This window comes from Stigmatopora argus, chromosome 9 (genome assembly GCF_051989625.1).
Source record: "Stigmatopora argus isolate UIUO_Sarg chromosome 9, RoL_Sarg_1.0, whole genome shotgun sequence".
Lineage (NCBI taxonomy): Eukaryota > Metazoa > Chordata > Actinopteri > Syngnathiformes > Syngnathidae > Stigmatopora > Stigmatopora argus.
The window spans coordinates 7,757,039-7,782,135 of NC_135395.1; the positions used below are offsets into that span (position 1 = coordinate 7,757,039).

At 38.5% G+C, this 25,097-nt stretch overlaps 1 protein-coding gene across 2 annotated transcripts in view; it reads left to right on the top strand.

Annotated features, from left to right (window-relative positions):
* The first annotated feature begins 19,070 nt into the window (after positions 1-19,070).
* Positions 19,071-25,097, top strand: part of pcdh11 (protocadherin 11) — a 117,732-nt gene continuing 111,705 nt past the window's right edge. Inside the window, exons 1-2 of one of the 2 annotated variants that reach the window (XM_077609510.1) lie at positions 19,071-19,729; positions 23,948-24,522. In XM_077609510.1, coding sequence (XP_077465636.1) covers positions 23,983-24,522 — 540 coding nt within the window. In that variant the 5' untranslated portion in view covers positions 19,071-19,729; positions 23,948-23,982. The remainder of the gene's footprint in view (positions 19,730-23,947; positions 24,523-25,097) is intronic. The other variant, XM_077609511.1, reaches the window with a different exon arrangement.

A 25,097-nucleotide genomic window follows, 5' to 3' on the forward strand; every position in this document is an offset into this window, starting at 1 on the left:
TCCCCAATTTATTTAATGATGAAGTTCCTTGAAGCAGCTTCAAGCTGGCTGAAATAGACACCGTGCACCCAAAATTGCATTACTGTTTCATCGCTCTATCAGGAAATTGACCTGCTGTCTCAAATTACCGGAGATGATACAGTCGGTGGTGTAATTAAAAAACAATTAGTAAATGTGGCAGGCAAAGAGCACCTTCAACCCTTCTAAAGACACCCACACCCACCTCGCTAAACGAAGCCATTAAGCATGCTTGATGGAACTTTTAGGTCCAGGTGTGTGTAGGCAGAATCCACCAATCCTGTCATGACTCTAAAAGCGATTTACAACACGTTTGAACTCCATAATATTGTTACATATTTTTCTTATTTGCGTACGAGCTACAATTCATAAGAACTTTATCAGAGTCAGTTAAGTTTATTTTCTTTTTGTATTAGAATGGATGGAAGATAAAGATAGTGAGACTAAAAGGGAATATTGTGCTTCTTTTTCCACAATGAAAAGTATATCTAGGTGTCCTAATAAAAGGGCTGTGATACATAATGTTTACAGTATAGTCAACATTAATTTGGAATTCCATAGTTTAGTGTAGTAAGTGCTTCTGTGTCATACAGATGATACGTTGCTCAGGGGCAAGACTAAATTGGTCTGTATGCCAGAAACAAACACATTCCTTAAGATATTATAAGATTTTGTAATTGTATAATGGCCTGACTGTAGAAAAATATGCAAAATAGATTTTTCATCTGGGAGATTGACTTTTTCAGTCCAAAAATGTTCAATATTTTGTACTGTGCAAAGGGGAACTTCAATAAAAAAGTGCATTTTTCTAGGTTTGTATCTGCTAAATATGCAAATACCTGAAAACAAACATTATTTGTCACCTCACATTTGTTGCCAAATGCAAATATTTATAACCTACCGCTTCGATAAATCATCTAGCCTCACTCATCCAATATTCTTGGAGGGTGCTTTAAGCAAAAATAAAAAGATAAAGTATGCTCTTTGGTCATGTTTTGGTAAACATGTTGTGGTTCATTTAAACATTCATACGGAGTCACAAGAGAGAACCATTGGAATTAAATGCTATATGTGATCATTCAGCATTTAACTGATGCACTATTTAATGTTATGAATGTCTTTTGATTTTCGGGCAATTTTTATCTTCAATTCATAAAAGAAAAGAGACTTTTTGTGTGTGAGGGGGGTAGGAGAACTATTTCTATAAAGTAAAGAACCCCAAGCTTACAACATCACTTTGAGTTTGTGAGTTTTGGGAGTGAGATTGTCAAAGAAATTTCTTTTCAGGCAATCTGATGACAAATACAGCTCTGCCTATTCATACCTCAAGGCCTTTTTCATTTTTTGTTGTTGTTTAACTTGATGTAACTTGTTACTGAAAATGGGAAATCACGACCGATGTGTCAAGTTTAAGTTTGAGTGGAAAGCCATCCATATTCACGTGGGATTTGCTGTCTAAGGCCACTTGAACACAACCGCTAACCACACACATTCTCAAATTTGCTGCTTTTTCTCCTTAGCACAACCTTGAATGCGTGTCCTTCTGCAAAATATTATAATGTTTACCACCGATACTTGATAGGCTGCACTCTAATATGCTTCAGGAATTGAAACACCACCAAAACATAAAAGCACATAGATATTATTATCGCCACACTCATGCAAGACTGTGGGGCATTTTTCCAAATCTTTGGAGACGCATTTAAAATCAGTTTTGTTATTGCGCTTCATCTTTAATTTCCCAACCCTCGGAAATTAAGAGTAGCTCTTTCCTATTTTGTCGTCTCTTGTCACTGCCTTCATAGCCTTGAGGTGTGGAAAGGTCTATCATCTGACTGCTGTTTCACCCAGACTGGTTTTGTCTATTTACCGGGAGTTCTTTTTTAAATAAAAGGTCACAATATGGCTGTGAACCAATTATTTTTGCCTCCTGGCCAATAAGTCATCAGCTATTTCAAACGAAGATGCACACACTTCCCTCATTATTGCGTCATATTTCTAAATGAGAATTGGCTGCCGAAATCTATTTGCATGAAACGTGGGTGTGCAGTAGGAATTCGAGGCTTAAAACATACTTCCATGTATGCCACTCACTCACACTCATAACTATAGATAATTTTAATTTTTGGGGTGTGGTACAAAAACAGAGGGAGGAACAGGCATATCCAACACAGGACCCCACCTTCTATCTCAGAACCACTTATATGGCTTACGATTTATTTTTAGAAATAATGCATTTAATGCTGCCTTCGCATCACTGATACTGTGATACCGTAATATTATTGCTCAAGGTTATTGTACTATGAGAACCTGATACCATCCAATGCCTGCTGCACTGTACGCATACACGTTATGCATATTTGTTTGTCTTACTGGCCCAGGTATGTTTGTTTACACGGATATGTTTTTGATGCATAGAATTACCGTATTTTCACGACTATAGGGCGCACTTAAAAGTCTTAAATTTTCTCCAAAATAGACAGGGCGCCTTATAATCTAGTGTGCTTTATATATGGAAAAAAAAGTGTCATTCATTGAGGGTGCGCCTTATAGTCGTGAAAATACGTAATGTATATTGTTTTAAAGTTTATTACTCCTATGCAAAATAAGAATGATTGGTACAAAGAAATGGATTTACCATAAATTTGGGGGCCTTTTTTCACTCGTGTTCCCTGATTTCTTAAAGATTTGGTATATGCGTTCAAAGACCCTACACATTTGGTAGAACAAAGTGAGGAAAATGGTATTATCAACCAATGTATAATGTTCAAGGGACTATCAAAAGGGAGGAAAAAAAGGAAAAAGGCCTCTGGGCAGATGTCTGTTTTACACAGGCTCAGCCTCTAGGTTGCTGCTGGCAACAGAACTTGGTTGCTTGTCCGGGCTTTGAGACCATTTGCCTTTACTTGACAGCTTGCGTTTTCGTAATTGAGTAAATTTGTGAGGTTTTCAGTCACGGGAAGATATCAAATTACTACACGTTGAGTGTGTTATTCTTCCCAACCATATTTGAAATAATAACATTTAGCAATACCATCCAAACATGGGATTCATAAGGTATTATACATAAATGCATGTGCTCACTGTTTTCAAAAGATTGATCCAATGTGTTATGCGGTTTGTAGCTAATGCAAAAGCCTTTTGACTCAATGTTGTGAGCACTGTTGTTAGGTGGAGTGGCCTTTTTATGCCCGAATATTTTTGGTCTGCTTCCATCTTTGTAAGCTCTTGACTCAGAAGAGTAGTGGGCATTACTCGTTGCGCTCCACAGATCATTTACCTGCTTTCAGTTCAAAATATCCACACTGAATTGGAGTGGATTGAAGAGGATAAAAGTATTCCTCGTGTTTCATTTTTTGGGAGGACATTTTTTTAATTTGTCAAAACAAAGAACAAACATACATACATAACTATAGTAAAATGGAGAATAACGAGCTCAATAGGCATCTGTTCAAATAACAGTACCCTCCCAAAAATAAACGGCCCAGCCAAAAAAAAGTGTTACTTATAGTCCAGAAAATGCGGTCCTTGCATTTGCACCACCGAGATTAATCAGTTTGTCTTGCTTAAATTTGGATGTTGTCAGTTTATGTGTATGAATACACAAATATAGTGCAAAAGTCTGCTGTATTTTGCAGCGTGGTCATAAGTTGATTGCATTTTATGCCATTTTAATACAAAAATAGACAAATGCCCACCTTCCGGGCTTTTGCACGTATTTATGTTAAGCAGCAGGAAGGGGCTTGGGAGTGTAGTATATCAGGCAGATGCACTGTCGCCATTGTCACAGCTGTGGGCCGAGTCCTCGAGGGAGTCCTCAGCCAGCCAGGCCTTAAAAAAAGTGCATGTGGGACTCAGCAGGTTCTTTGCAGTCCCATGATGCATTGTTACTTGCCGCTAAACTCAGGGATGGGTACCTTTGTGCATCAGGCTACCACGAACAATTCACATGGCGCATGAATATCAGATATTAGGATGCATAGGAAGCTCATCATATTTAGTTTCTACAAATGTTCTTGTAATTTTATGGGAAAAATGTATTGCCTCAACAATGTTCTTTTTTTCATTACCTTGCTACGATGCAATTGACAGTTTTTAATCTAACGTTCTGAATTTTTTATTCTGTTAAAGTTCGTCTGATTGACTCCATTTTCGTGACACCCAAACACTTTTATTAGATTAATATTTTTTTATGGATGTAGAGGAAGGAATGTCCCTTTTCACTGTTAAAATTCTATTTGCTAGCTGTTACTAATTAATTTCCCAAGTGACATGTGTTAAAACCTTAGCAAGGTCTGCACTCTGAGTGCTCTTGTTTTCGTATCACTTTTTATGCATTTATAGTATAAAAATTAGATTTGGCATACTTTGTCCCTACTCTGTGAAAGTTATAAAATTGCCAAGTCAGGAGTTTGGATGGTTTAAGGACAAACATTAAAAATTGTTTACATTTTTATCGAAGCGGCTCAAGGGTAAAACAAGGATATTGAAATGTCACAATATCTCATTATTTAGCATTTTCTGTGCCAATATCATCAATAAAAAGCCAGCAAGTAATAATTAGAACCATAAATTTCATTAAAAGGAAACGGAAACAGCACTTCCTACCCCATAAATTACTGTCAATCTAAGACATTAATTAAACCAGATATAGCTGGAGCTATTTGAAGAAAGAAAAATCAAGGCAAATATTTGAAAATCACACCCAACAAATGACGATAAATTTATTTTTAATAAGCATTTCCTTTATCCAAATACATAAACATAAATATATGCCACCATTCCATAAGCACCATGTGAAATATCACATTGTAAAATGTTTTCCAAAGCATACAGAAATGTGTTTCATTTGTAAGAAAGAGTGTTTTTATCCTCCTACTTATTTTACGCAATTGTGATTTGTTTCATGTTTCAAAAACAAACAAACAAAAACAACTCAGCTGAGTTTCTAATACCTAACGCTTTCTAGGATTGGTCCAAAAACAGAAAATATCCTGTAATCCGTAGGCAAAAAATGCATTAGTTGTTCATACTGATTTGACAGCACCTCCAAAAATGAGCCCTGTTTTAATCTAAAGGGGTTATTTTTTATAGTGTTTCATGGTCAGACTGCCTTAGAGAAGATGAGGTGTATTTGTGGTCTACATAACTAGATTCTACTTGACTTGACATGGTTGGGCAGCAAGCACCCTTGCGCGCTCCATTGCCCATCCACCCCGGATTCTGACCTAATTCTAGGGTCGACATGATCCGATTTATGCAAAATTCTCACGCGAGAAAGTGTGAGGAGAGGAAGCCAGATAAAGAAACGTCCCCCCAAAAATGTCTTGCTTTTGACTGACATCAGACACAAAATTGGCTTCTTCAGAGTCTGCCTTTTTTGGATATATAATGCATAACCGAACCATCTACATTTATATTCCCAGTATTGTAACAGTCCATTGATAAAACTGTCAAATGGAGAGAGCGCCTACATATATTAGGTATAGTGTGTGTAAAGAGTGGGCAAATAAGCTTCACTGGAGCCATTTGTCCTTTTAGGAATTTCTGCTGCAGTGGCATTTTTTCATTCCTCTCTTGTAGTTGTAACTTAATTCTAAGTGTTCCTGAAGTCCCTGTCAAACATTGTGTTGATAAATCTCTTAGTTATAACTGAATCAATATGGTGCAAGACGCTGGATGAAAAACCTTCATAATCCTTGCCCTCAGGAATCCTTTCCAAACAGGCCAATTTTACTGCAGTTTTATCATTTGAACTTGACAGAGTAGTAGTAGTAGTCGTCTTAATCTATGCTGAATCACCCCCCTCTTGCAGTATTCCAATCAAAGTGTACATCCATGTTTGTTTTTTTTATTCCCCATCAATTTTTCATCCGTGCAACCAATCCGTCTGGAATATCAATGTTTCTATTGCATACACACCATGCAAATCAATTTAAATTTTACAAGGGAATAAAAATGTAACCAATACATAGGCCGATGGGATATATTATGAAAAATCTGCGTCATAATTGGATGTTAAACCTCCCCTTTTGTATCATCATTTTGATTCTACGGAATATAATTACATTATGCCTCTTTGGCTTCTCCGTTAGGAAAATATTTGTGTCTCTTTCTGCCTATGAAAATTGCAATGCCATCTGTTAGGAAAAGAGTAGACACTGAAACAATATGGAGGGTAGTGGTAAATCAAGGAGGTAGAGGATTATAGTAGCATGAAAAAAATGGAAAATACCCAAACCTTAGCATCCCTTTGGTTTCTATCAGTGGTGGGCTGTCAGGGCCTTCAAGGCCTTCTCTGCTGGCCTAAGAAATATCTGAATCATATATTATATTTTGTCCATCAATACTTGTTAAATAATTCCAAATTGTATGTTAGCTTCCTTTCATTGCTTTTCCCCCTGGTTGCACTGCTTCCAGATGTGTTTTCATATTGAAGCATTTAACCAATCACCTTTCAGCCAATATTTGTTGCCACGGTCAGAAATCTGCCTCAAGGCCTTCACAAACAGTTCTGCAGGCTCTGCTGCGTTAAACAAGCGTCAATAAGACTGTTGCTTTAACCAATCAGATTTCGAGTTGGCAACACCACAATGCATTGTCGCAGGCGTAGGGATACGTCATCACTTTCACCAACTATGATTGGCTAGTGATTAGCCAGAGCTACCAAACTGTATTTGGAGTGAGCTGCACAAGCAAATATATTGTTGTGTTGATTTAAAGCCATTTTCAAGACAGACTATGCCAGAAATACGACAGGACAGGCTCAACTTTCAGCATTAGCTTCGATGGTGATAGTAAAGAAGGAAGAAAGAAAGGAGGATGGATATTGTGTACAGTTAAAAAGGATTTTTGGTGAGTAAAATATGGCTATATTCCTAAATAATATTTCAATTGTGGGCCATGTTCTGATATCTGAAAAGCTCCAGTGTTTGTATTCAATCACAAAATGCTGCTAGGAAGTGGATTTTACCCCATTTCAGTGCAATTTTTGCCGTTTCGCCATTAACGTCCATCGCTGTCTTTTCCCGGGAAAATCACCCCCCGGCCCGGTTGTAATGTCTGAAAATCTCCAGTATTTGTATTTAATCATTAAATGCTGCTATGAAGTGGATTTTACCAGTTGAAGGCGCTACGAGAAAATGCACGGACCGCCACTTTATATACAGTAGAGTATAAAGTTGTGGGCTCCCAGGGTATTATTTCCAAGAAGAAAATCCAAGTAAGTGTCAGTCTTTTACTGAACACACCATTTTCTGTTTCACGTCAGGTAGAGGACAAGCTTCGACAACCTGTGCTGGTAATGAAAGGGAATTTTAAAATGCTGTTTTTATGGTTTGAATGATTGTTCACACTTTTAAGAAGTGTACACCCAGTTCTCTTTCCAAAGTTTTTTGCACCTATCCAGGAAATTACCCAATCAATTGGCAATGGCTAGATATAGAACACAGGTGTAAAAGTGGCGGCCCGGGGGCCAAATCTGGCCCGCCGCATCATTTAGTGTGGCCCGATAAAGTAAATCAGGAGTGCCGACTTTCTGTTTTAGGATCAAATTAAAATGAAGAGTATAGATGTATATTAAATTTCCTGATTTTCTCCCTTTTAAATCAATAATTGTAATTTTTTAATCCATTTTTTTCTGTTTTTAGTTCAAAAATCATTTTGTAAAATCTAAAAATATATTTAAAAAAAGCTAAAATAAACATTGTTATAGATCTATAAAAAACGGAATATTCAGGGCTTTTGATCCAGTTCTTTTAATCCATATCTAAAATGGTCCGTCCCACATGATTGACGTTAATGCGGCCCGCGAACCAATCCGAGTCTGACACCCTTGCTATAGATGGTGGACAGCCGAAATATTTTTTAATCCCTTAAAAACCAGTTTTTCTTCACGTTAGATTAAATACATATGTACAGATAATGTAATACCTTTTATTATTTTGTTATCTGTACTGTCAGACTATCAACAAATCTCTGAGAAATCATATATAATAAAGAAACCCAAATGGAATTATTTAATTAAAGACTCAAACATAATAGTTCAATCGTTTTTTTCATTACCGCCAATCCCTATGAACTGAGAAAGTAAGTTCAAGTCCTAAAAGTAATTTTATGGTTATTCACTATATTACAGAGAGCCACATAAGGGGAAATGCTGATTTACCAGATGTCAAAACAAGACGGGGCTTCATCTGTTTTTGTCTTGTGTAGATTATTTACATTCTGCTCTCACGAGTCCTCCTATCTTTGACAGAAAATGTAATTTCAAACATCTTAGGGGGATCCAGATTGCATGCCTACGATTGAAAGAGACAGAAATAATCTAGAAAAGCTCTTCTTGGGCTGTGAGAGGATGTGTCAGACAAGCGAAGGGTCAGTACACCCGCAGTTGGAAAGACACCTCGGGGAGACGAATAAAATTGAATCTGCCATTTTCTGAAAAACGTATCGTTGATTTGATATTTTCGGTTACAGGTTCTCTTCACCAGAGTGTCTATAATAGTTGATGAAGATAAATGATGGGGATTTTCCTCATAAGGAAAATAAGGACAAGAGAAAGGACACCAACCATAGACATGACTCAGTACATTAGTCCGTTATAGGGACCATCTTAAAAACTGAACCATTAAAGATATTTTCAAAGATTGAATCACTGTATAATTGACTTGCATATAATCCTAAATGAGGAATTTTTAAGTGCACTGAAGCTTTAAACCAGGGCTGAAAGTTGTTTTTTTTCAGTCAAAGTTAAAGTTCACAGGCAGCAAAGTAAATACACAGATGAAATTTAAACACACACACACACAGATGCCGTTCCCCGCAAAAAAAGCAGACAAACAAATACTAATATCTGTGACTCCACAAAGTCAGCTCCCAACCCAAAGTCAGTGTTTGATGCGAGTGTCTACGGGCAAAAGAATAGCGAGCCGGCCTGGAATTTCTCGAACCACTACCATTAAATTAGCTTATTCGCTGCCTACTGCTAGAAAGTGTGATGCTTCTTTTTGAAGTTGCCAGGCTAAACTGATGGGTTTTGAATTAAAAGCAAGATGATGATGCCCTTGTGATGCTTGGGAGCTGAGAACAAGTGCACCAAAAGGCATTCAAGTGCACAAAAGCTGGGGGGCTCTCCAAGCCATTCCCATTTATTGGCTGGTGTACGTCTGTCTGTGTGTTGTATGTGCCGTGGTGTGTGTTGTTGCCGTCTTGCTGGCATTTTTTTATGGCAATTTCCATGAGCATACTCTATTAGGATCACAGGGGGCTTCCATCTCAGCCTGCATGCAAAAGAAGTGTCCCCCAAGCCACTGTTTACCAACCAAGTCGGATTTGCCGCTCTCATACACAGCCAAGCTCGGGCTCAGCTACCCGCCTCACACCCCTCACTTCCAATCCCCCCAGTGGCTCTCCATTTGCCCTTAGCGCCACCCACCCCCTCATCCCAGTACAGCGTCCCTATAGCCACCCGCCGGTCTTTTAGACTTTCATTTTAGTCGTTCATCCTCCGTTTTTTCTTTCCTTTTTTGCCAGAATCCCTTCAAAACTTTCCAGACTGTAGGGTTTTTATGTAAATCTCGCGGCACGGAATTATAACGCTGTGGTTACAAGCCAAATCCACGTATTTAATAGAAGAAAAAAAATGAAATACTTCAAAAGAATTGTTTAACTCTCTCGCTGAAAAAAAGAAAGCAATCAAAAGGGATTGTACTGCTTCCCCAAAGTGAAAGCAAGGACGTCAAGAGCCTGATAAATGAACACAGAATGCCAAAGCTTTTTTTCCTTGAAATAAAAATGCATTCTTCCTTAGAAAAAAAATAAACATTGTTCAACTTACGAGTTGCTCTAGCCCAATTTTCGAGACACCCGAAACAGAATTCTACTCAGTGATTCACTGCGTGACCAGACAAGGAATTATCTCTTGGAATTATTTCCTTATGATCAAGAAAACAATCCCATGACAAAAGAACAGCACAAGGCATCTGTTTTCTGCATTTAGTCACTCTCAGGGGAAGGTGGAAAAATAGCTTGCTACATGAATAATGTCGGTCAACAACATTATTTCCGCTATTGGAATATTTCAAGTTTAATTTTCTCCTCCTGATTCTTGTCTAATGCAACAATGTATTGCACCGAAAACTGAAATCAAACTATTGACTAAACCACAATGTAGTTTGTAACTTAGGAGAACACGTTTTGAATTACCTATGTACACGCCATATATTTCATATGTATAATTTTTAGAAAAAAATGGTTCTCCCACCTACAAATTGTGAACATATACATATTAATTAATCTTTATCTGCCCATCCTCATGAAGGTGTCTGTCTAACCAGCTAAAACATATATCAAAATAACAGTGGTGGACCGTCAGGCCCTGCAAGGCCTTCTCTGCTGGCCTAAAAAATATCTGAATCACAGACTGATGTTAATTATGTTTTGTCCATGAATACTTATTTATAATTCCAAATTTTCTGTCAGCTTCCTTTCATTGCTTTTCCCCTGGTTGCGCTGCTTCCAGATGTGTGTTTTCATATTTAAGCATCTAACCAATCACATTTCAGCTATTTGTTGCCAGGGTCCGAAATCTTCCTTGAGGCCTTCACAATCAGTTCTGCAGGCTCAACTGCCGATAAAAATGTTGCTTTAACCAATCAGAATTCGATTTGGCGACACTAAGGTCTTCTCGCAGGCGTAGGGATACGTCATCGCTTTCACCAACTATGATTGGCTAGTGATATAGTGGACGAGCCAGAGCTACCAAACTGTATCTGGAGCGAGCTGCACAAACAAATATATTGTTGTGTTGATTTAATAGTGGTTTTGTCAACCCGCAATGGCTGAAGGAGGAGAAGAAATTGATTTGATTGCAGATTTACTGTCAAAGCCATTTTCAAGACGGACTTTTCAAGAAAAAAAGCTGGACATCATTAAGAAAGGTCGGACAAGTCCGAAGCAAGCAAGCCTGTCACAACCGGGAAGGAACATTTTCAGCACTAAATCGAATAAAAACGTATGCCAGAAATACGACAGGACAGGCTCGACTTTCAGCACTAGCTTCGATGGCGATAGAAAAGGAGGAAAGAAAGGAGGATGGATATTGTGTACAGGTAAAAAGGATTTTTGGTGAGTAAAATATCAATATATACCTAAATAATATTTCAATTATGAGGTTATTAATGATGCTTTTTTATGTGTCGTAGCTGTAGCTGCTGTAGAGGTTTTATAGCCATAAAATAGTTTATGAGGTTTGGATTGATTCAGATAGCTGAAGGCGTCGGTAGGAAATTCACGGACCGCCACTGCCAAAAAAAAAGAAAAACTCTATAAAACACCCAAAAAGTTAACAGAAAATGTATAATCTTATTTTTCCCCTGCGCACGCTAATCTGGGTGTTGGCATCATCATTTGGCAGGAGGCCATAACTGGGCATTCTCAAACAATTAGTCGGCTCCCGTTTTGCGACGGAACAAAAAAACATCTGCTTAATACTCCCAGTCCACTTTCAATCTGTTTCTTCTCTCGTGTTGGTCCGTCACCAAAAAAAAGAGCTCAGTCACTAACTGTCACTTCCATCGAAAGTCTCAAAAGACACGAAATCAATACGGAACATTTTCCTTCTGCGGGGACACACACGGCACAGACAAACTCCCCTCACCCCGACTGCACTTGATTGAGGCCCACTTAGATGACTAATATAACTGATGGACTGACACACAGCGCTCTGACGGAAAAAAAAAAACGTTGTGATCTGCCGTGACAGTCTCGCAAAGACAGCAAAGGTAGCCTGTTTGCATTGTCTCCATCTTGGCGCTCGTTCTTAGTTCTCCTTTTTAATCCGCATCATTCATGCCAAGAAAGACTGACGGACTCACAAAAGATAAACAAATAGACACTTTTCTTTTTCACCACTCTGACCTCCAACAAAAAAAGAAGCTAACAAAACCGCTTGGAACAGTACACATTCTTATTGAGTGATGAATATGAATTGCTTCTTATCCACAGCATCTGGCAATGTGGGAAGGGGCCACATTTGTGTTAAGATGCTTACAGACAACAACAGCATATGCAAAATCGCTATAGTTTATGAATCCTCTTATCAGTGACCTCTGACATCAGCCGTCATGCTCATATGCGGTGAAATATCCTGTAAAATCAAATTGAATTGTTATATATGAAGAGGTCAGACATGTTTTCTATACATTCCCCTCCTCTGCCACACTTTAATCAAATATTTAACTCATCAGAAAGTTTTCCAGAGTCCTGATAACAATCCTGATTACTCGATTCAAGTGTGTTGGAGGAAGGAGACGTGAAAATCAGACTGGATAGGACCGGAATTGTCATATAGTTCTTTTTTTTTAGCACAATAACTCATCAATAGAAGTTTGAATGAATTAAAAAAAACAACAACATATTGAAATCTCCGGGTAATCAACTTTCATCATCTGTTAATCAACTTTGTCAACACAAACAACTACTAAGTGGGCATTTCTATTTTTAATACATGACATAAGGGCCTTCTAACTTCATAGATCTGTCATCTAGCAATGTATTTTTATTCTGCTAGTGCAATATATGCTTTAAATGTTTTGAAAATTTGGTAGACGAGTTTGTGCCAATATAGATACGTATATTGTGTGTCCTTGCAGAAAATATTATGCCATTTAAAAAGGCTCTTAGGCTTTGTACCTAATAAAATGTTATACAATTTGGACTGTTATCCACATGAGCGTGTTGTGTTTGAAAATGTATCACTTGAAATAGGTTATTATGTCACTTTTGAAACCTGTGTTTACATTGGGAAACAGTATGTTTGCTCTCACAAGGGTTATTTTCTTATCAAGTGCTTTTGTCTTGCTTGTTTTGACAAACTCAGATAATGCTCGACAACAGTAAGCCAAGGATGACACTAAGAACGGTTATTTTCCTCCATCTAGCCATTACAAGGACTGTTTTTTAAAAACTAATTCTTCAACCACATTGATCATTGTTTAAAAAATAAAAAGTAAAGCCCAAACAGTGTTACTTGAACCTGTCACACAGCAAAATCTAGCGTGATTTTCCTAAATATTTGCAATATTCAGGGCCAAACTGCGAGAGAATTAAGAGTGAGGACGCAATTTTATAATATAAATTTTAGAAATTACGTTAAATTTAAGGATCTTTGATCTAAATTTGATGATTATAATTGTCTCAGATTTTTTTTTCAAATGACACTAAAAGTCATTAAAATATGTATTGATTTTTTGCAAAACATTAGCATTTTGTCCCATAAAATGCGTGAATAATACAATTTATAAAAAAATATTCCAGGGTCTACCATACAAGCAGTTATTTACTATGCAACCGATATATATATATATATATATATATATATATATATATATATATATATATATATATATATATATATATATATATATATTTATATATATATATATATATATATATATATATATATATATATATATATATATATTTGGTCATTTTAGTATGTGACAAAATTAAAGTGACCAAAATATGAGCATTCTTACCAAAATAACCCATAATTAACATTTCATGGAAGTTATAAAAAAAATGCAATTTCCAGATAAAGCACAATCTTAATATGTTACTGTCACAGAATAATTGGTGTAAAGAAACACACCCTCTTTTTTTCATCCGCATATTTTCAAGCTTGGAAACATTGGTTCCACCACAGTACTGTCTGCTTCTTTTCTAAAGCAGCAAGATAAGGAGCTTAAAGTCTCAAGAGTGCAAAGGAGATGTGTGCGCGCATTGTCTTTGCCGTGCCATGTCTTTGCCGAGAGGGCATCGTCAGTTTACAAGACTTGCCTTCAATTTTACTCATCAAACAGTTGTTGTGCACACAGCCCATTGATGAACGTACGGGGGAATCAACACGACGTGACAAGAACTTCAACCATTTGGTCACCAGGGGATGGACAAGTGCAAAATATAGCCTCAAAAAAATCATTACCGCACTCAAACCAACCCCAAAAATAGTTTTTTTTTTTTAAGAATAAAAATAAAGATCTTAACGATTAGAAACATTGATTGAAGATCTATAACCTCACCTTTAATTCATCTCCGCGTGACTAATTTTCAACTAGATTTTGTTGTCACTAAAAAAAGGCATGTTCCTGACCTTATAAAGGCAAGTCATTAAGACAAAAATATAATTGCAATTCACTGTTGAGTGTTGTGTTTCTTTATTAATCTGGATTCTGTTGTCAATATTGGTCAAATTCATTGCCCTCCGTAGTTTAAATTGTTTTCTTCAGGATTTTTATTGTGCTTTTATTTTTCTGATGAAAGCAAATTAGCAAACAAATCGTGTATGTAACTTCAACTAAATCTAATGTGCAAGCAAACAAACAAAAAATCATAGTCAACACATTGTACAACACACTTTTTAAAAGTTGTTGCCTCTTTAAAAAAAATAAAGATAACCAATTCTCTTCACAAACAGCGTGAGTTAAATAATCCATCTGAATAAATCGATACGTCTGGAATTTTGCTCCACAGGGATTATTTTATTTTTGTTTTCTATTCCACATTCCCACGCCTTAATTAAATATATCTATTTTTTTTTTTAAACGCCCAACTACATGCATTTCTAATAGACCAATGATAATAGTTTTCTTTATATATCTAAAAGTGATTAAGAGTTGGAGTTTGTTATTTCAGACACTTAAATAGAAAATAGATTAGCAACAACAATCACATAGCTTTATACAAGCGTGTATGTGCATATGTTTGTGCGTTTGTGTGTATGGATGTCATTGATCACCAACCCCTAGTGTGCCCAATAAAATATAACATAAAAATGTTTTAGTGTGGTCTTTTAGTGACATAATAGGGGACAGGCCCGATACCAAATAAAACTGACGCAACATTTTTTAACTTAAAACTGCCACTGTGCAAATACTCCCTCAATGTATTGGGTATGTTAAAATTTAAGGGTCTCATAATGTACAGTGCAGTCCAAATTGAAAGCCCCTCTACCCAATCTAAGGTTTTATGGCGGGTTCATTAGATGCATCGGTAATGAACAAAACCATTCATAATGTTAATGTAATGGTTCATGCAATAGTATGTCATTTTATCCTTTTTAAATTCACATAAATATATGGATCAACTTTGGACACAGTATGTCAAGCGTAAAAAGTTAATGTCTTTAATGTTCATGCGGTTAAATCCAATTTTGTCATAATGTTCAGACTGCGATAAGGTCATTCCACTGAGCCTTTTTTTTTCCATACACTTCATGTTATCTAAAACAATTGGCGCTCTAACAGCTTCAACGACCATACATGGCTTAATTTGGACAGCGACAATGTATACTTCTATCGTGCAGCTGGTGATTTGCTGCAAAGACATTAGCAAGGAATTAATTAGCCGTCGATGTACGTACCTCTCTTGCACGCACATTATTTTGCCAGTGGACATTCGGTGCGGTCTGGCGTTCCTCTAATTGGTGTTTTGCAAAAAAAAAAAGAATTATATATATGCCACTCAATGGTGGACCCTTCATTAGTCGAGAGATGTCTTGGCCTCGTGAGGAATTGGGGCTCATTTTGCTTGATGCCTGCTTCATGTCAATCTGGCAGGATATTATTAGCTGTAGTTTTATTGCGGGTACACTTCTTGCCATTGTGATGTTGATTAATTGAGGCCAGACAAAAGGGCATGTTTACATGTCAAATACAATTCAAATTGTACCACGGCTAATGCAAACATGCATATAATGAAATAGCGCAGGACATAAAGTCACATTTATTTGAGATTAAGCAATGGGAATTCCTTCCTGCACTCAAAGTATTTACAAAGCATATTCACAAGGAAATTTCCCGAATACGGGATGAATAAAGTTATCCAATCCAATCCAATAATAGAGCACATGTGTCAAAGTGGCGGCCCGGGGGCCAAATCTGGCCTGTCGCATCATTTTGTGCGGCCCGGGAAAGTAAATCATGAGTGCAGACTTTCTGTTTTAGGATCAAATTAAAATGAAGAGTTTAGATGTATATTAAATTTCCTGATTTTCCCCCTTTTAAATCAATAATTGTAATTTTTTAATCATTCTTTTCTGTGTTTTTATTTCAAAAATCATTTTTTTAAATTTAAAAATAAAATTTAAAAAAGCTAAAATAAACATTGTTTTAGATCTATAAATAATTGAATATTCAGTGCTTTTAATCCAGTTCTTTTAATCCATTTATAAACTAAAAATCTAAATATATATATATATAAAATGGTCCGGCCCACGTGACATCAAGTTGACTTTAAAGCGGCCCGCGAACCAACCCGAGTTTGACACCCTTGAAATAGAGTATAGTAGTCATTAGCTCGAGTGGTTAGCGTGTCGATCTCACAGCTCTGGGGTCCTTGGTTCAAATCCAGGTCAATCCATGTTTCCCCCGAGCCTGTGTTTTTTTTTCCTGGTACTCCGGTTTCCTCCCACATTCCAAAAACATACATGGTAGGCTGATTGGACACCCGAAATTGCCCCCAATTATGAGTGTGAGCGCGATTGGTTGTCCGTCTCCTTGGCTACCGATTTAGGGTGTCCGGAGTCATCTGGGATAGGCTCCATCACCCCCGTGACCTTAGTGAGGATAAAGCGGTTCAGAAAATGAATGAATGAATGACTGAATACAAAAGTAGAGTCATATTTTATTAGTTATTAAGCAGCACATTGTCTGTTTTATTGTAGTTGTGATGAAGTGCTCGAGCAATTTAGTATTTTTCTTAAACTTCTCGGCGGTGCACAAACGGATAGATTTGTCCATGTTGTCAACCATTTCGGCACCGACATGACAGATGGCAAGCCTAAAGCCTTTTCTTCCTTCTGATCTACTACTTGGGATGAAAGTAGGGCCGCACACGTTGCATATTCACGTGCTGTGGGAAAAGTTCAAATATTATCTCATGCAGTCTTTGTCTATATTCGGTCCCCGCGCCATTTGTCGGAAATTCTACCTCGGCTGTGAAGACGCTAAAAGTAAATATTGAATTGTCCTTGGTCTGTCCACTCCATCTTTCTCAAATATTTCCTACCTCCAGAGATCTCAGGGAAAGTGAGAAAAAAATGGAAGGAATGTGGCAATGGAGAGAGATTCAACTCATTGGGGCATCACTTGAAAAGGATTTTTGGAAAGTTCCTGTAGAAAGAGACAAACTGAGTTTTTGCCAGGGTTTTTGTTGCTTTTTATGGAAATGTTAAGGAGCTACCACTGTTTTATAAACAAATATAAAGCTTGTGTAATGGACTCGGTACTAAAACCTGATTGGTTATCCATGGGGAATGTGTGTATAAATAGCTAAAGTGCTGCCTGTCAGTCCAAGTATTATTTATGATTATTATTTATGTTGTGACCAATGCATTAGATGTGTGGATTTCTAAAGAATGTGTTAGAGTAGCACTGTGCTTTTTGAGTGAGTAAAACAAAACTACAATGTTATTGAGTCATTTATTTACAAGCTGAATTCGTACTGGCACGAGTGTGCTTAGTCCCAATTGCAAGGAAAACAGTTAGACAGATTAATTTGGACAACACTTTATCATGATGGGCAGGTCAGCAGGCAAGCAGATAGACAGGTTGGAAGACCGGCAGGAAAGCCCACATGCAGGCTGGCGGGTGGGCCGGCAGGAAAAACGGGTAAGAAGGCGAGACAACAGGCAAGGAAGGAGTCATGTCTTTCACATGAAGGTAATTTAAACTAGGTCTTTTCTACCCTTTAAATCTAGTTAGTCACATTGATCTGTTAGTTTAAAGCAGGGGTGTCAAACCTAGTTTGATTTAATGCCAACTCGATCTGGACCCGTTTATTTTTGGTCCAAAAAGTTCACTTACTGTTCGCCAATGATGGCCCAGCCAATCGCAGGGCACGAGGAGACGGACAACTATTCACTCTCATAGCTGAGGGGCAATTTAGAGTGTTCAACCAGCCTACCCTACATGTTTTGTGGATGTGGGAGGAAACTGGAGTACCCAGAGAAAACCCACGCAAGCCCACGGAGAGCACCCAAACTCCAGGAGACGGACAACCATTCACTCTCATAGCAAGAGGCAATTTAGAGTGTTCAACCAGCCTACCCTACATGTTTTGTGGATGTGGGAGGAAACTGGAGTACCCAGAGAAAACCCACGCAAGCCCACGGAGAACACCCAAACTCCAGGAGACGGACAACCATTCACTCTCATAGCAAGAGGCAATTTAGAGTGTTCAACCAGCCTACCCTACATGTTTTGTGGATGTGGGAGGAAACTGGAGTACCCAGAGAAAACCCACGCAAGCCCACGGAGAGCACCCAAACTCCAGGAGACGGACAACCATTCACTCTCATAGCAAGAGGCAATTTAGAGTGTTCAACCAGCCTACCCTACATATTTTGTGGATGTGGGAGGAAACTGGAGTTCCCAGAGAAAACCCACGCAGGCCCATGGAAAACATCCAAACTCCAGGAGACGGACAACCATTCCCTCTCATAGCGAAGGGGCAATTTAGAGTGTCCAACCAACCTGTGGGAGGAAACTGGAGTACCCAGAGAAAACTCACGCAAGCCCATGGAGAACATCCAAACTCCACAACGCCAGGACGCAACTGGGAATCGAACCCTCGACCCCATAGCCAACGCGCCAACCCCCCGTCCATTAAATGTAGTTTTATACATTACAAGTGTGAACATTGCCTTCATCGGGCATCACATCTTCCCCTTTTGGCAACCCTGATAAAAGCCTCGCCACATGGGAGAAGAGTTCGAAGCTCATCTTTATTCAGACGTGCCAAAGAACCGATAAGGCTCCGTTGGGAATAGGAAAATAGGAAAATACAAGTGAACAGTGCCGCCCTCTTGCTTTCAGGTGGATTAGCAGAGGAGTTTTTTGGTCCCAAGTGCTCCTCACAAGCGAGTGGGAGCATCTCTCCAACGCAGTGCGGCTTTAACATGACCGCAGCTCGGGAGGCTTTGGCTGGCTCCTCCTCCCTCCGTGATGTCAGGGAGAGAGAGGGAGAGAGAGAGAAAAGGGGGGGAGAGAGAGGAGAGAGAGAGGGAGAGAGGTGAGCAAGCACGAAGAGTTCATCCAATACTACCGAGACATTTCCAGTTTAGCGCACCGCCTAGGCGAAGCGTCCATCCCGGCTCCAAGTGATGCTACACCGAGCCACAATTTGATCCATCTGGAGGAGGGAGGGAGGGAGGAAGGGGGGAGGACAAGCGATGAAATCTGTGCATCTCCCTTTTTTTTGGATCTTGTTCTCTTTTCCTGCACGAGATTGTCAAATTAATTAGCTGCAAGTTTTCTCCCAGATTTTGAGGGAGGCGAGTTTTTGACGCTCTTTGACGCCTAAAATGTCAGAGGTTTAGAGGTTTAGTAGTCATTTGGTGGTATGAAATAGAATCGTGGGAGACTGAAGAGGAATTTTAGAAGTTGTTGCGTGTTTGATTTCCTGCAGCTTTCTTGGACGACCGCTTTTTTTGCGCATGGATAAGTTTTTGTAGTGGATATTTCGTTCTACTGGCATCCCATTTTTTTTCCACCTAACGAGGATTACCCTCGTTTTTTTTACGAGCACTCCCGACTGATACACGGCACTTGATTTATGACAATGACTCTATTTTTCTTTTTTGAAAACCGGTGATGTTTTGACACGGGGGGGCACAACGAAGTGATTTTGCAACCCAGCTAAAAGAGAAAAGGTAAGCAAATTCCAAAGGTATTCAATCATTCTAAAATGAATTGTATACTTTGTGTGATGCGGTCAACAACCGAATTGAAAAGAAAACCCGCAAAAAAAGGCTCATTCTAACGCAAGCATTCAAAGTGCGCATCCCGTGCGCACGAAATGGTGCTGAGACAATTATCTCGGGTCGTGCACTAAAACAGGCAAATCTGGTTTTACGGTAAATGTCTCACCTGATGAATGAATAAGTCTAATGCATGAGAGGAAATACGCATGGTTGAATCATGTGGTCGTTAATGTGGAGGTCCGTTTTTTATCTTTTATTATTTTTTTATTTTTATATTTTTGGGGGGGTGTTAGGGTTTCTCGGCACGTTGCGTGGGTGCGCGGCAACAAGCGAGATCCCGGACCAACCGTGGCTGCCACCGATTTTAACCTCGGGAGGCAATCACTTTGTCCCAAACCGATTCCATTTTCTTCTCTCGGATTATTCGTTTTTTGGGGGCTGCTGGGGGTCACGGAGATGCACACCATTATACACAAGACAATTGGACTGAATGAATTCATTTGCAGAAGAATGGCATCTAAAACTAATTTGTAATGGTGGGCAATAGTTCTCATATGCAGTTAAATTCACCTGGGAAGAGTTTATAACACGTTTTTTGGTGGTTTCAAAAATCTTATTAGTGGAAACCATAGCAATATTAAAGTAGTCAACTCCAGACAATTAAATGAAAAGATTACAAGATGTGTATTTTGAGGAGTCGGTGGGAGTTTGTTTTACGCCTTCATCGTTGGATCAACAAAATCTCTATTTCACAAAGGCAAATGAATGAAGTCCAATACGAGCGATACATCTGTCCCTTTTTAACACGCTTATTACTAAATTGGGGCAAAAGGCAAACACTTAAACTGGTCGCCAGTCAGTCGTAGACAGAGCACCATTCACCCTCACAATCACTGTGCCACTGAGTGGGAATCAGTCCCACTGCTGCCTGCGCCCAAGCGAGGGGAATGTACCACTATGTCATCGGAAACTTCAAAATTATAAAGGAATACAAGTCTTTTTGCTGTCAAACACTATTTCAACCCCTTCATTGAATTATTGCACATATATATTTATTTAATGACATTTCTCATGACCAACTTCTTTCATCAACCCTAAGAACATCAAGGTCATATCGTTGATTACATCAGGGATTTAAATTTACTGCATGTTGTCCAAATATTTGCCAAAGTTTTACCAAACAGAATTGTAGTTTTAATCTGGGAGCCTATTTTATCGCCGGGTTAAACAATGGTTGGTCTTTTTCGGTGGTAAGTTAGCGTGTGCCAGTGATTGGCTTGCCACTGCTATAGGCATGGGTGTCAAAATCATTTTATTCCACATGCCAGTTTCATCCTAATTTAATCTCTAGTTGGCTAGACCTTTATATTTGTGACTTTATCCAGTAGGAATAATTAAGGTTCAAAATCGCCCTTATTTTTTGGAATGGATCCCTGGTTTTGACCCACGGGCCACCGATTTGACACCAATAGCGTAGATCCAAACAAGAGGAAGACTTGCCCTTAACATTGTTATGAAGACTGATCCAATGCAGGCCTCCTTTTCTTTATATTATCTTCTATAAAGTAAGCTTCTGTTTGCCGACTTAATCCAACCTCATGTCTGGACCTCAAAATAGCATTTCAGTCAGATAAAGTGACACATAACTTCAATAATCTTTTCATGATACCAAAATTGCTTCTAATACATAAAACATATACCAGAACAGTTTTGACATGTACTACCGGTGGCGTGTAATCCGGAAAACTGATAAATAATTTAAAAAATAACATTTATTGTGGCTCAAGTTAAGTGGCATAAAATTGAATGGCATCACACTGAGACAAACCATTTATAAGGTCTGCCAAGAGTATACAACTACGTCAGTAAAGGTGCGTCATACTATTGCAAACTAATTATCTACATTCAAGCATAACCTGTATTTCGTTGGACCACATTTCATTCTCTACAATTGGAGTATGTTTCTGATGCTAATTGTGCGGGCAATTTTGTGCAATTGTGTCAAATTTATGACATTACTATGGACCTGCTTCCTTTCAGGCAAAGATTTGTATACAATTGCATTACTGTGAACACATGAATTATCAATGTTTGCTTGTATGGCATCCATTGTGGAACAGATTCGATTTCCGTACGCGCACCTTGTCCAGAATGTCGACATCTTTGGAATTTTTTTTTATCCTGGGAATACATTAGCGTGTTCTTTTATTTTTGAGTCAATGCCTGTGTTCCCTCGCACCATACTTTAAAAAAAGTATTGTCATTTTCCCAGGAAGACACAATCTAGATCATTCTTTGATCCTTCCTGTTTTACTGCCGTTTTGCTGCCGTGAATCACTTTTCATTTAAGGATTAACTTCAAACTTCATCCTGCGCCTTGGAGTGCTTCGTGATCGTCACAGTAAAGCTATTCAGTGTCGGATATGACGCACACTTCAAAGTGTTTCGTACTTAGTGAATGAAGGGATGTCACTCTTCCATATTTTGACACAGCAACACAATACTTTCTCTGCTATTCATACCATGTAAGTCATTCTCACACTGATCACTGTCAGCTGTTCTTTTATTCCCCTCTTCTTGCTGTTCTTTAATGAGTCTCGTGGGGTGACTTGGTAACACGTATGAAAAGAAAAATCTTGCAATTGTTGCTATTTAAAATATGGGCCAAATCTAATTCTTATTTTTAATCAATTCCCCTATGTCAGTTGGCTGAGTACTTCAATAAATGCTGTTGCCTTGCCAAGGCAGGGGACCCCCGTAGTGCAATTTAGGTATTACTAATGCCTTTTCCAACATGTTATTGTTTGGACTTGTTTAAAATAGTCTGGAAAGTCATGAAACATATTTTATTTTTCTCTTCTGTGAGATATTTGTGGTGCCCCTTCACTCCTGAGACTTTTCCAATAGAGCAGGGGTCGGGAACCTTTTTGAAAGAGAGAGCCATAAACAATTCCTATTTTCAAATATTATTCCTTGAGAGCCATAATCACAATTTAAAAGTCAAAACACATGAAAATGTGCGATTTTTTGTTGTTGTCATTTTACAACTTTTAAAGTACAAAAAGTCTCTTAATTATTTTGACAACATTGTTAAGCTGTTGCTAATCAATGAATGTCAATGAGTATCAATGAGAGAATGAATGCAGAAGAGTAATGAAAAAAAAATCAATGCCACAGTGCCGACGTGACGTTCCTATTGGTGCATTCGGGACTCTTTTCTCTCACCACCGGTTTCCATGTTTTAGCTCAGAGCCATATGCACCCATCAAAAGAGCCACATGTGGCTCCCGAGCCATAGGTTCCCTACCCCTGCAATAGAGTGTCATTTAAGTGATAGCTGTCACACCTATTTACCTTTAAAATTAATCATGGAATGATTCAAAGCAACATTCAGCAAGTTCAGCATTAAAATATCTTGCTTTGAAATTCATTTATGTGTTAACTTTTTGATCGCCAGCTATTTTGAGAAAATATTTTGACTAGTATTTCAGGGCCTGGCCAATATTTGTATCATGAATATGCAAACACTGAAGATTAAAAAGATGAGATTATTTTTTTTAATCAGAAAAAGAAAGTTTGTATCCACCTTAGTGGTTATTTTTCCTCGAATGTATTAAAATATACTGTCTTTCTTGTCCAACAAACACTCACCAGTTCAATTGTTTACGTCCTAAGCCAATTAGGCTGTATATTAATAGCTTCTGTCAAGTGTTACAACTCAACAGACAAGTCCATGGAGCCTAGCTCCAAATCTAACACTCCTGCTGAGCTGATTTCTGCTTCTGAGGCGCCGCTTATACATCTCGATGATTGACACCCATTTAACATGACTCCAGATCACTTTGTGAACATTCTGACGATCCAAAGTAAATGTACGTATGTTTCCCACCAAATTTATGACCCTCGAAGTCAAAAAGACTGACAAATTTTGATGGAATATGTCAAGTGTTAACCTTTGTGTCCTCTTGCTCAGTAGATGTTCCCAAAGGTTAATAGTGTGAAAGTACCTTTAATATGCTCTCAAAGACATTAGAAGGATGGATGTCCATAACTCAGTGAGAAGAATAGGTCACAACTGTAGCGTAAATTGAACACTGTGTAAATTGGGGTATTGACCGGTCTCTGTCCTTTTCCCTTTTGTTTCTCTTTTCTTCTCTCTTGAGACAGAATCGCCTTTGTGGAAGCTCCTGCAAGTCTTGAGTATGAACTTAGCAAGTCAGACTTTTGTGCTGGTGGTCTTTCTCACCTCCATGGTGTCCACATGCCGGGCCCAAGAGAGAGACTACACCGTAAAGGAGGAACAGCCGGAGAACGTACGGATCGGCAACCTGCGGAGGGATCTGGACCTCAACCTGGACCCCAACATCCGACTCTCCTCCCCCCTGCAGTTCAAGCCTGTGTACAAAACAGGCGATGTGCCTTTGGTGAGAGTCGAGGCCAACACGGGGGAGATCTTCACCACCAATCACCGAATCGACAGGGAAAAGCTATGTTCGGGGGTATTTGCAGAAAAACGCTGCTTTTATGAAATTGAGGTGGCTGTTTTGCCTGACGAGATCTTCCGACTGGTCAAGATTCGCTTCCTGATCGAGGACGTCAATGACAACGCGCCCCTTTTCCAATCCACGGTCATAAACATCTCCATTCCAGAGAACACAGTCATCAACACCCGATACCCGGTGCCCTCTGCGTTTGACCCCGATGTCGGGATCAATGGGATCCAACATTACGAGCTGGTCAAGGTGAGAATGATGGCTTTTTCATCTACATTAGACGTGTATTGTATTTCTGTTCTACACAAGAAAATGATTATATAATGCTATCGTGAATGTATTTATTTTTTACAAACACCCATATTCCATTCTACACATGCACAAAAAAACAATTTCACCTAGCACAAATTATCGTTTCCTGACAATTTACGCTATCACATTTATAAAAGACACATTTGCGTCGTCGTTCACCATCAAAGTTTGCGCATGTGGACCAACTATTGATCATCTTAATTAAATCAATCTAAAATAAAACAGTTCCTTTTTTTTGCAACCCAAGACATAAATTCAAGGCATTCACTTAATATCCTCTCTCCTGTCTATTCCAAAAGCTATCTTCTACATAATGTCTTTCAATAATAAATTAGGCACAGGCACTAAAACTCGGGAACTGATTCCCCCATGGACTCTGTAAACCAAATTACTTTTAGTGAACATTAGTGCCTTTTGTGATTCATAAAATCAGTAACCTTGTGTAGCAGACAATAACCCATAAATAACAGTCATCAGCCCATCAATGCATTTGCTTGGACTCGAAAGGCCAT